Source organism: Carcharhinus amblyrhynchos, unplaced genomic scaffold, assembly GCF_965287045.1.
Source record: "Carcharhinus amblyrhynchos unplaced genomic scaffold, sCarAmb.v2.hapA scaffold_43, whole genome shotgun sequence".
Classification (NCBI taxonomy): domain Eukaryota; kingdom Metazoa; phylum Chordata; class Chondrichthyes; order Carcharhiniformes; family Carcharhinidae; genus Carcharhinus; species Carcharhinus amblyrhynchos.
This window is the reverse complement of record NW_027649784.1, coordinates 4082275-4094399: the sequence shown is the minus strand read 5'-3', so window position 1 is coordinate 4094399 and position 12125 is coordinate 4082275. Positions and strand designations below refer to the sequence as shown.

Here is a 12125-nt window from a genome sequence, read left to right as displayed (position 1 = left end):
GAGGGACAGCCCCTCACCTTCCAATTAGGCATGTCTGAATTCAACATCCAGTTCAACAACTTTAGACTGAACTTTCTCCTCCATCTTAACGGATTTTGTTTCCTTGGTTTGTCCCAATGTAATCCCCCCCCTCCCCCACACGGCCATCTGTCCTTTGTTTAGTTTAGCTTTTGAGCACTGACCTTCTTTCTCCAGTTAACACACTCTGTTATCTTACCATGACACCACTATCAGCACCTTTAATCGTTAGTGCCATCGAAAACACTGCTTTTGTCTTGTGTCCGTGACATCTTTGTCAATCTCCCTTTAGCTGCAACCTATCCTGGTCTTCCATTCTAAGCAATATTCTCCACCTCTTTTCCAACAGTGATACAGAGGTTAGCTCTGCTGCCTCACAGCGCCAGGGACCCGGATTCAATTCCCAGCTTGGGTCACTGTCTGTGTGGAGTCTGCATGTTCTCCCCATGTCTGCATGGGTTTCCTCCAGGTGCTCCGGTTTCCTCCCACAGTCTGAAACTCGTGCTGGTTAGGGTGGATTGGGCTGTGCTAAATTCTCCCTCAGTGTAACCCGAACAGGCGCTGGAGTGTGGTGACTAGGGGATTTTCACAGTAACTTCATTGCAGTGTTAATGTAAGCCTTACTTGTGACTAATAAATAAACTTAAAAGAAACTATCCAATCTACTACATTTCTACCTCACCTGTTTTGAAGACATCATATGGGCTTGAAACATTAACTCTGTTTCTCCCTCCACAGATGCTACCAGACTTTCTTAGTTTATCCATCATTTTCTGTTTTTATTTCAGATTTCTAACTTCTGTGGTATTTCGCCTTATAATTAAGAAAATGTTCCACTTGAGTTTGACACAAAACCATTGTGGGGCAGAACGTTTCAGCCGCTACTAAACCATAGAAAACCATAGAAAATTACAGCTCAGAAACAGGCCTTTTGGCCCTTCTTGTCTGTGCTGAACCATTTTTTGCCTAGTCCCACAGACCTGCACTTGGGCCACATCCCTCTATACCCCCTCATCCATGAACCTGTCCAAGTTTTTCTTAAATGCTGAAAGTGACCCTGCATTTATAGAACCCTACAGTGCAGAAAGAGGCCCTTCCGCCCATCGAGTCTTCACCGAACACAATCCCACCCAGGCCCTACCCCCACGTCCCTCTAACCCATGCATTCTTGGACACTAAGGGGTAATGTCTTAACATGGCAAATCAACCTAACCTGCACATCTTTGGACTGTGGGAGGAAACCGGAGTACCCGGAAGAAACCCACGCAGACACAAGGAGAATGTGCAAACTCCACACAGACAGTGATCCGAGCCAGGTATCGAACCCAGGACCCTGGAGCTGTGAAGCAGCAGTGCTAACCCACTGTGCTACTGTGCTGCCCACACTTTATCCGGCAGCTCATTCCACACTCCCACCACTCTCTGCGTGAAGAAGCCCCCCCCCTAATATTCCCTTTAAACTTTTCTCCTTTCACCCTTAACCCATGCCCTCTGGTTTTTTCTCCTCTAGCCTCAGTGGAAAAAGCCTGCTTGCATTCACTCTATCTATATGTATCAAAATTTTATACACCTCTATCAAATCTCCCCTCATTCTCCAGGGAATAAAGTCCTAACCTATTCAATCTCTCTCTGTAACTCAGCTTCTCAAGTCCCGGCAACATCCTTGTGAACCTTCTCTGCACTCTTTCAACCTTATTAATATCCTTCCTGTAACTAGGTGACCAAAACTGTAGACAATACTCTAAATTCGGCCTCACCAATGCCTTATATAACCTTACCATAACACTCCAACTTTTATACTCAATACTCCGATTTATAAAGGCCAATGTACCAAAAGCACTCTTTACAACCCTATCCACCTGAGACGTCACTTTTAGGGAATTCTGTACCTGTATTCCCAGATCCCTCTGTTCAACTGCACTCTTCAGAGTCCTACAATTTAGCCTGTACGTTCTACTTTGGTTTGTCCTTCCAAAGTGCAATACCTCACACTTGTCTGCCATTTTTCAGCTCATTTTTTTCAATTGGTCCAAGTTCCTCTGCAAGCTTTGAAAACCTTCCTCACTGTCCATTACACCTCCAATCTTTGTATCATCAGCAAATTTGCTGATCCAATTTACCACATTATCTTCCAGATCATTGATATAGATGATAAACAACAATGGACCCAACACTGATCCCTGTGGTGCTGTGCACAGAATTAGTTTGCTCTTTGGGCGTCTTTCTAATTAACCTGGGAAGGTCAAAGGAAGTGATGGGGACAGACTTGTTTGTAAGCAGAACAAGTTATGCCACCACATGTTGGAAGGACCAGTATTTATTATCCATTCCTAATTGCCTTTAAGAACGTGGTGGTGACCTACCTTCTTGAATTGTTGCAGTCCATGTGGTCTAGGCACACCCATGATGTGCCATTAGGGAGGGAGTTCCAGGTTTTGACCCAGTGACAGTGAAGGAACGGCCAATATATTTCCAAGTGAGGGTGGTGAGTGGCTTAGAGGGGAACTTGTAGGGTGGAGTTCGAATGTGGCAGCAGTCCTTGTCTTTCTAGATGCATTTTGAAGGTGCCATCAAAACATTACTGTTGTAATGTGGGAAATGCAGTCAATATGTGCACAGCAAGATCCCACAAACAGCCATATGATAATGGACAGATAATTTGTTTAGCAATGTTGACTAAGAGCTAAATAATGGTTCAGGTCACCAGGAAGAATTGCTCTTTCTTGAAAATAGTGACTGTGGAATCTTTCCACACTATTATAGAAAGGATATTATTAAACTAGGAGTACAGAGAAGATTCACTAAATGCTACCAGGACTTGATGGTTTGAGTTATAAGAAGAGGCTGCATAGACTGGGACTTTTTTCCTGGACTGTAGGAGGCTGAGGAGTGATCTTATAGAGGTCTATAAAATAATGAGGGGCACAGATCAGAGAGATAGTCAATATCTTTTCTCAAAGTTAGGGGTCTAAAACTAGGGCTTAGGTTTAAGGTGAGAAGGGAGAGATACAAAAAGGGGCAATTTTTTCACAAGAGGATGATGAGTGTAAAAAGTGTTGAGAGAGTTACATGGGGGGGGGGGGGAGCGGGGAGCGTAAGATGGGTATGGAGGGATATGGGCCAAATGCAGGCAACTGGGACTAGCTTACGGGTTAAAAAAAGGCACATCATAGACAAGTTGGCCGAAACCTCTTATGACTCTATGACACTTGAAAGAGAAGATGGGGCAGGATTCTGTCTGTATGTGTTAAAGGTCTCTGGAGTGGGACTTGAATCCTAGCAGCAGAAGCACTACCCACAGAGCTGTAGCTAATACTTCAATACGATACAGCTGTAACTTTAATATGAAAAATGAAGATATGCAGAACAAACTCCATTACAGGGAACCCGACTAAAGACTCCATACTAATCCTACTGTGAAGACAGGGACCTTGACCTAATAAATTGATTCAGCTAACTATCACCTTGAGCAGTATCTGAGCTCCATTTCTCCCTTTATCTGAGTAAAAAGCATTAACCTCACTCTGCAGAGTGAACGCCTGGAAGCAGAGATGCTGACGCAAACAGGAAGCCTCTGAACTGATAACTACCTTCACCACAACCACTTGCTATTGATATTAGGGTTTCAAAATTAAACTTTACACATTAGTCGCTGAGTCTATTAGTGAGTCAAATACCTACTAAAGTTTCCATGCTAAAAAAACTTTCCACCCACTATGAATTCAGCACCATTTCTTCTCACTTTGAATAATGCTCATCTACATATCATTTCACCACATTTTTTCACCAGTATATTTTAAACTCTGTTCACTTTCAGTCAAACCAAATCTTATTTCTGAATTTCAGTTCATCTTGTGATCTCTCCAAAAGGCTCCATGATACTGGTTTAACTGAAATACTGTTTGCTTTTGCTGCATTGTCATTCTGCTTGTGTAAGGACAGGAATGTAGGAGCAGGGGTAGGCCATTCAGCCCCTTCAGCCTGCTGCAATTTTTAACCAAATCATAGCTGTTCTACTAACACCATCTTCCTGCACCATCCACGCGTTGGTTGGGATCTAGAAGTCTACTGAGTCTGATCTGACATACTCATTGGGTAAGCCTCCACAGTCCTCCAAGGTGAGAATTCCAAAGATTCGCTGCCACTCTACGTCCCTAGCTCAATGGCTCACCTGAACACTGGTCCTGGAATGGTTGAAGCGAAGACCATCCCAGTGGTACAACTCCCACTTTGCCCAAAACCGATGTCAATAAAATCATGGGTGACACCATGGCACAGTGGGTTAGCACTGCTGTCTCACAGCCCCAGGGATCCGGGTTCGATTCCTGGCCTGAGTCACTGTCTGTGCAGAGTCTGCATGTTCTCTCCATGTCTGCGTGGGTTTCCTTCAGGTGCTCCAGTTTCCTCCCACACTCCAAAGATGTGCTGGTTAGGTGGATTGGCTATGCTAAGTTGACCCTAGTGTCGGGGGATTACTGGGTTAAATACGTGGGGTTAGGAGATAAGGCTTGTGTGGGATTGTTGTCGGTACAGGTTAGATGGGCCCTGCATTGTAGGGATTCTATGATTCTGTGCTCCAGGAATCAAAATCCATTTCTTCCATACCAACTTTTAAGTTAGGCATTTCACTCCAATCTTATCTACCCGCCTCCAAACGTTTCGTACATGAAGGTATAATCTTAAAATTGGAAACCTGCTAAACTGGAGTGAATTCAAGAATGATTCTTTCAGATACGGGTAATGAAAACCTGAAATTATCTCCCTCAAAAGGTTATGGATGCTGGGGATTAACTGGGGCTTTCAAGACAAACAGACAGATTCTTCGTTAGGCATGTTGATGAAGGAATGTGTAACAAAGGTGCGTTAAAGGGATTAAGCTATAGATTATTTGTTCTCACTGGAGTGACGGAGTTGAGGGGAGACCTGATAAAAGTCGATAAGATTACAAGAGGCATGGACAGAGTAGATAGTTAAAAGCTTTTTCCCAGGATGGAAGAGTCAATTACTAGGGGGCACAGGTTTAAGATGCGGGGAGCAAGGTTTAAAGATGCACGAGGCAGATTCTTTACACAGAGAGTAGTGTTGCGGGGGAAGGTAGTGGAAGCAGATACAGTGACTTTTAAGGGGTGTCCTGACAAGAACATGAGTAGGATGGGAATACAGGGATATGGTCCCCGGAAGGGCAGGGGGTTTTAGTTAAGTTGGACAGCATGGTCGGTGCAGGCTTAGAGGGCTGAAGGGCCTGTTCCTGTAGTGTAATTTTCTTTGTTCTTTATTATGTGTAGGTTAGATGGATTAGCCATGGTAAATGTGTGGGGTTATGGGGATAGGGCGGGAGAGAATGCCTGGGTAAGGTACTCTGTCAGAGTCGCTGCAGACTTGATGACCCAGGTTTTTTTAATGGCCTTCTTCTCCACTGTAGGGATTCCATGATTCACTGGTTCCTATGCAACACTGAATTCTGCCGTCTCATTACAACAGTTATCTAAATTGTGGATCCCAACTACCCCACACCAGTGAAAGTCCTATCAGCATGTGATCTAAAGTTTACAGCTTCCTAGGAATGCAGTCCCAAAATGAGAGTTACCACTTCCGTACATCTCTTTTCCACCACATTTCCTTCTTCAGTTATAGACAGGCTGTACGTTGTGGGTCACATGCAGCTCACCAAGCTTTGATGAGCCAAACTCACTGCAACAAGAACGCTGTTGAAGAGTTACAGTCTTTTTCTCTTTTTGCAATAATTGCAGTCTTGCCCTCCCCGTAGCTGCAAACTAGAATAGAGTGTTGACGATTGGTTAAGGCTGAAGTTTTGACCTGGGCCCCCTTGTGGGAGCAGAGTCACATCACTGGAGCTGAAAAGATTGGGCAATCTTCAGTGAAGTTTTATATCACACATGAATTGGTTTTCAGCAGCTTTCCTGTATGGTGAACACATCCGCAGAGTTTGCTGTAAGCTTCAGGCAGTAAAAATGCACCATCACCTACAGCATAATCAATGAATTTTGATGAATCTTTGAAACCAGTGCATTCTGCATGCATTTTCGATAGCTAAGAAAAACTAAAGCTTTAAAAATTAGAAAGATTCTTTCTTTCTCAATTGCTCAGCGCGTTTGCAAAGTGATTGCAGAGCTGCAAACACTCTGTCCCTGGTTTATGTTGAATTAGCGGATTTTTGGAATCAGTTTTCTGACCCAAGCAGAACAAGCTATCTCTGGCTTGAACTTAGCTGCGATGCCTGAATAGCTGAAAAGCCCACCTACTTACATTCCCTGGTAGGCCTGAAACTTAAACAAGAGACACTGGGGGAAGGTATCCTAGAATTGTCAGCACTCATTGGGCCAGCAGACTCAGAATGAGGATGAAGACACTAGATGAAAAGAGAGGTCACTATCCTTCACATGGAGTCACAGCTGATCACTTGCTGAGTTCTCTTTCACAGCTAGTCACTCACTCCATTCGCACAGAATCACATTTTTACTGAGGGAAATCGCAGCATGAAGTCAGTTTTGAGGTGGTGCTGGGAGGAACTGTATAGTGCATGAGCTCCACCTGTAGTCAGCTTTCTAGAATGTTCTACTCAAACTGGTGCATCAGGGCCAGCAAAGGGGTTGATCTGACACCTGCTTAACACAAATGTGAACAAGATGGTTATGAAGGAACATAAATCCCTTTTACTAAATTCATCTCCTCCTCTGCTGCCCTTCTTCTGCAGGAGTGGCATGGTGGCACAGTGGGTTAGCACTGCTGTGTCACAGCGCTAGGAACCCAGGTTCAACTCTGGCCTCGATCACTGTCTTTGTGGAGTTTGCACGTTCTCCCCATGTCTGCGTGGGTTTCCTCCCACACTCCAAAATGTGCAGGTTAGGTGGACTGGCCATACTAAATTGCTGCTTGTGAGGGGAATTAGTAGGGTAAGTACATGGGGTTACAAGGATAGCAGCTGGATGGGATTGTGATCGGTTCAAGTTCAATAAGCCGAATGGCCTCCTTCTGCACTACAGGTGGAAAATAATCACAGCCAAGTTCCATGTGAATAGTGAGCCTGCAGCTCCCCTACATCATTACACACAACTACATTTAACAAGGTATTAAAATATTTGTGAATGAGCTGCCAGTACAACACAGACCCGCTTGATTGCTACCCTTCCACAAGCATTCACTCCCTCCACACTGACTCACACTGCCGTGTGCATGATCAACAAGATGCAGTGCAGCAACTCATCAAAGCTCCATAGGCAGTACCTTCCAAACCCACAATCACCACTATCTAGAAGGACAAGGGCAGCAGCAGATATTTGGGAACACCACCACCTGAAGGTTCTCCTCCGAGTCACTCACCATCCTGACTTGGAAATATATCAGCCGTTCTATCAGCGCTGCTGGATCAACGTCTGGAACTCCCTAACAGCACCGTGGGTCATCACCACCTTCTCAAGGACATTTAGGGATGAGAAATGAATGCTGGCAAGAGGTTTAGAGAGAATTTGAGGAGAAACCTTTTCATCCAGAGGGTGGTGGGAATCTGGAACTCACAGCCTGAAAGGGTTGTGGGCACAGAGACCCTCATAACATTTAAGAAGTATTTACATGTGCACTTGCAATACCAAGGCGTACAAGGCCATGGACCAAGTGCTGGAAAATGGGATTAGAACAGTTAAGTGGCTGACAAAGGGTCTTTCCTGTGTTGTAGACCTCTATGACTGTGTCTTTGAAAAGCAAGTGCAATAGTTCTTGTCCAGGTTCGTCCAAAGCAGCTCCATAACGAAGGACTCTGAACTCTTTGAACTTTTCCCCGATACACTCACCAAGATAAACGTCAACTGTGGCTGGAGGACGATTAATTTGGACGGTAGGAAATTGACTGGTCTCCCAGAGCAGAGTTGCTGATGACTGAGTGTTGTAGACTAGCAACAAGATCCAGTTCCAAGGTTCCAGGTTCAAAGCTGCTGCTGAGGGATGGGGCAGCTGCTGCAAAGGCCCAACGCTGTAAAGCCCTCCCGCCACAGTACAGATGGGGTTGGTAATCATGCAAAACCCCTCAGGTTGTACATTTAGAATGAAACAGTGTAAATATTAGCAGAACGTCACATACTGTACTGAAAGAGATGGCTTGCATTTTATGCAAAGTCAACTTTGAACTGTTATGAATGAAATGTATTTTTATAAATTTTGTGAACAACTTATAATTTTGCAAAAGTAAATTCCCAGAGTAGGAAGGCTGAGAAATATCAGCCTGGACAGGTGTAGCATGACACCTACTGGTACGTGAATATCTGTGATCATCTGCACTGCTGTCCCTATTCAAATCCATTTATACAAAAAATTACACATGAACACAGTAACAGAAAGGAATCATCTTTGGAATGGCACCCAGTCTCCACTTGGAGTATATCAGAAAAGTGGGTAAATTGGTGGGAGTAAAAGTGGATTTGAATAAACTGAGGGAGAGTGACATCATGCTGGTGAAACGTTCCAGCATTGTGCAGTGCACATCAGTCTGTGACACATTCTAATAGGCACGTTGTCACTCAGCAGAACATGTTTATTCTGTACAGTTCAATGGATTTTCATCCCAGGAGCCTGCAAACAAACTTTTTAATCTGACTCAAACTCTGTGCTTTCCACAATCTTAGAAAATGTGCCCTCCAGGTGCCAATGTGAACCTTTCTATTCTCACTGAACAATGCTTTGTTACCTTCCTGTCCGTTGGCAGTAATTGCAATGTCCCCTACCTTTGTTGAATTTATGGACTGGAATTTTCTTAAGTTGCTCCTTTGACAGCCGGCTTGACCGGATTCTGCGTCGGTACTGCACACATCTCACTATCTACAATACACAAAATAACATGAGGCCTCAGGCTACAGAAGGCATAGGCAATCATCTCATCCTAATAAACTGGGATGAATGTACAAAATCATTCAAATCTTCACCTCAGTTACAAACACCCGACCAGCAACAATTTGTACTTACAAACTGCCTTCTAACACAAGGGTGAAGTTGGACAACAAAGCTAAGGGTGGCATGATGGCACAGTGGTTACACTGCTGCCTCACAGTGCCAGGAACCCGGGACAGCATGGTGGCACAGTGGTTACACTGCTGCCTCACAGTGCCAAGGACCTGGGGCAGCACGGTGGCACAGTGGTTATACTGCTGCCTCACAGTGCCAAGGACCTGGGGCAGCACGGTGACACAGTGGTTATACTGCTGCCTCACAGTGCCAAGGACCTGGGGCAGCACGGTGGCACAGTGGTTATACTGCTGCCTCACAGTGCCAAGGACCTGGGGCAGCACGGTGACACAGTGGTTATACTGCTGCCTCACAGTGCCAAGGACCTGGGGCAGCACAGTGGCACAGCGATTACACTGCTGCTTCACAGTGCCAGGGACCTGGGGCAGCACAGTGGCACAGTGCTTAGCGCTACTGTCTCACAGTGTCAGGAACCTGGGTTTGATTCCAACCTCGGGCGACTGCCTGTATAGAGTCTGCACGTTCTCCACATGTCAGTGTGAGTTTCCTTCGGTTGCTCCAGTTTCCTTCCACAGTCCAAAGGTGTGTAAGTTGGGTGATAGGGTGGGGAGAGGGCCTGGGTGAGACATGCTGTCAAAGAGTCAGTGCAGTCTTGATGGACCAGATGGCCTCCTTCTGCACTGAAGGGATTCAATAATCAAGTCACATAAGGAAAGGTGATCAAATGTTTGGTCAAGAGATAATCTAGTTTTATGGGGTGTCTCAGAGAGGGAAAGGGAGGTAAAAAACTGGAGAGTTTTAGGGAAGGAATACCCCAGCTCTGAGTGCTCCAGCAGCTGAGTGCACAGCCACCAATAGCAAAGAGATTAAAACTGGAGAGGCCAAAATCGGCAAATGTCAATACCTCAGAAGCTTGCAGAGCTGAAGGAACTTTGAAATATGGGAGGGTTTGAAAATAATGTTAAAATCAAGGTAAATTTATAGGGGAGACAGGTGGATGAGATTTAGAGCAAGTTAGGTCACAGGCATCAAATTATTAACAAGTTGGAGCCAGGGGCAGTTTTTGGAGGTAACAGAGACATGGAGGAGTTTTAAACTTGGGCAGAGCTGGATGATATTATGAAGATGGAATTAGACAGTTTTTGTGATGACACTGAAATGAAATCACAAACTTATTTCGAGCAACAAGGGTCGTGCACCATCTGGTTCAGTGTGGTACAGGAACTGATGGCTAGGTCCCCAGCTTAATTACATTCTCTTAAAGGGAGTAACTATCTTAATCTAGAGAGAACCTATGGCAGGAGACCTCAGGCCCATGGTGTGCTGCTCTTGCACAATGTGGGAAATACAAGATGTGTCCAGTGTCTCTAATGACTACACGTGCAGGAACTGTGTCCAGCTGCAGCTACTGGCTAATCACATTCCAAAGTTAGAACTGTGGGTGGACTTACTGTGGTGCACTCGCGATGCTAGGAATGTCTTAGCATGTTTAGTGAGGTGGTCACATCACAAGTGAGGATTGCAGAGACAGAAAGGGGATGGGTGCCCACCACACAAAGTTAAAGGCTCAGGAGGGAAATACAGGAGTTCCTGTGATCATCCCCCTCTCAAACAGGTGTACCACTTTGAATACAGTTGTGGCGGATGACGCGTAATGGGAAAGCAGCAACAGCCAAGTTCGTCACACCACGCGTGGCTCTGCTGCACAGAAGGCGAGGGAAACAAGCAGTAAGGTGATAGTAATAGGGACTTGACTAGTAAGGAGTACAGACAAGTGCTTCTGTGGCTGCAGATGTGAATCCAGAATGACATGTTGCTCCCTAGTTCCAGAGTCAGGGGTGACAGGGAGCGGCTGCAGAATATTGTGGAGAGAGAGAGAGTGAACAGCCAGTGGTCATGGTACACACAGGTATCAACGACATAGTTAAACAAAGGGATGAGGTGCTAAAAGCTGAATATAGGAGATAAATTAAAATGTAGGACATCAAATATATTAATCTCAGGGTTATTCCCTGTGCCGAGCGCGAGCGGGAATAAGAGAATAGATCAGATGAATGTGTGGCTGGAGAAATGGTTTACCAGGGAAGAGTTTAGATTCTTGGGGCACTGGGGCCGGTTCTGGGGAAGGTGGGACCTGTACAAGCCAGTCAGGTTATATACCTTGACAAGGCTGGGACTAATATCCTTACCGGGCCAGGGGGATGGGAACCAAAGAGAAGATTTAGATGGGTCAGAGTCAGATCAGGAAATGGGAGGTAGAACATTAGTTACTGATGTAATAAGTGACTCAAAGACAAAGGAAATGAAAGCTAAAAAACATCCAAAGGAAATCGACAGGATTGAGCTGTTTAAGCTTCAATGCAAGGAGTATTACAAACAAGGATCTGTGCTAGGACCCTAGCTGTTCACATTGTATAATGATTTGGAAGAGCGAACTGAATGTATTATCTCCAAATTTGCAGACAATACAAAGTTGGGTGGGAGGGTGAGCTGTGAGGAGGAACCTGTAGACAGGAGGAACCTGTTTCCCTTGGCAGAGAATACAAAAAGCAGAATTCATTGATTCAAGCTAAGTGGCAGAAGGTGTAGAGGGGACATGAGGAACAACTTCTTTACACAGAGGGTGGTGGCTATCTGGAATTTGCTGCCTGGGTGAAGGTATAGACCCTAAATTGTTTTAAAAAGTACCTGGATCTGCACCTTGAGTGTTGGAAGTTGCAGGGCTATGGGCTGGATTAGAAAGGGCACCTGGGTGTTTTTGGATTGGCATTGTTAAGATGGGCCGAATGGCCCCTTTCTATACTGCATCATTTCCATGGTTCTATAGAATGTAGTTAAAAGTTTGTTCCAGGAATGTAGATGGGCCGAATGGCCCCTTTCTATACTGCATCATTTCCATGGTTCTATAGAATGTAGTTTAAAGTTTGTTCCAGGAATGTAGATGGGCCGAATGGCCCCTTTCTATACTGTATCATTTCTATGGTTCTATGAAATGTAGTTTAAAGTTTGTTCCAGGAATGTAGATGGGCCGAATGGCCCCTTTCTATACTGTATCATTTCCATGGTTCTATAGAATGTAGTTTAAAGTTTGTTCTAGGAATGTAGATGGGCCGAATGGCCCCTTTCTATACTGT

The 12125-nt window shown here is 44.9% G+C and overlaps 1 protein-coding gene across 3 annotated transcripts in view; it reads right to left on the bottom strand.

Moving 5' to 3' along the window:
* Positions 1-12125, bottom strand: part of LOC145337143 (E3 ubiquitin-protein ligase RNF167-like) — a 118986-nt gene that overhangs the window by 52198 nt on the left and 54663 nt on the right. For all 3 annotated transcript variants that reach the window (XM_080181928.1, XM_080181929.1, XM_080181930.1), the window contains one exon: positions 8754-8847. In XM_080181928.1, the coding sequence (XP_080038054.1) occupies positions 8754-8847 (94 nt within the window). The remainder of the gene's footprint in view (positions 1-8753; positions 8848-12125) is intronic.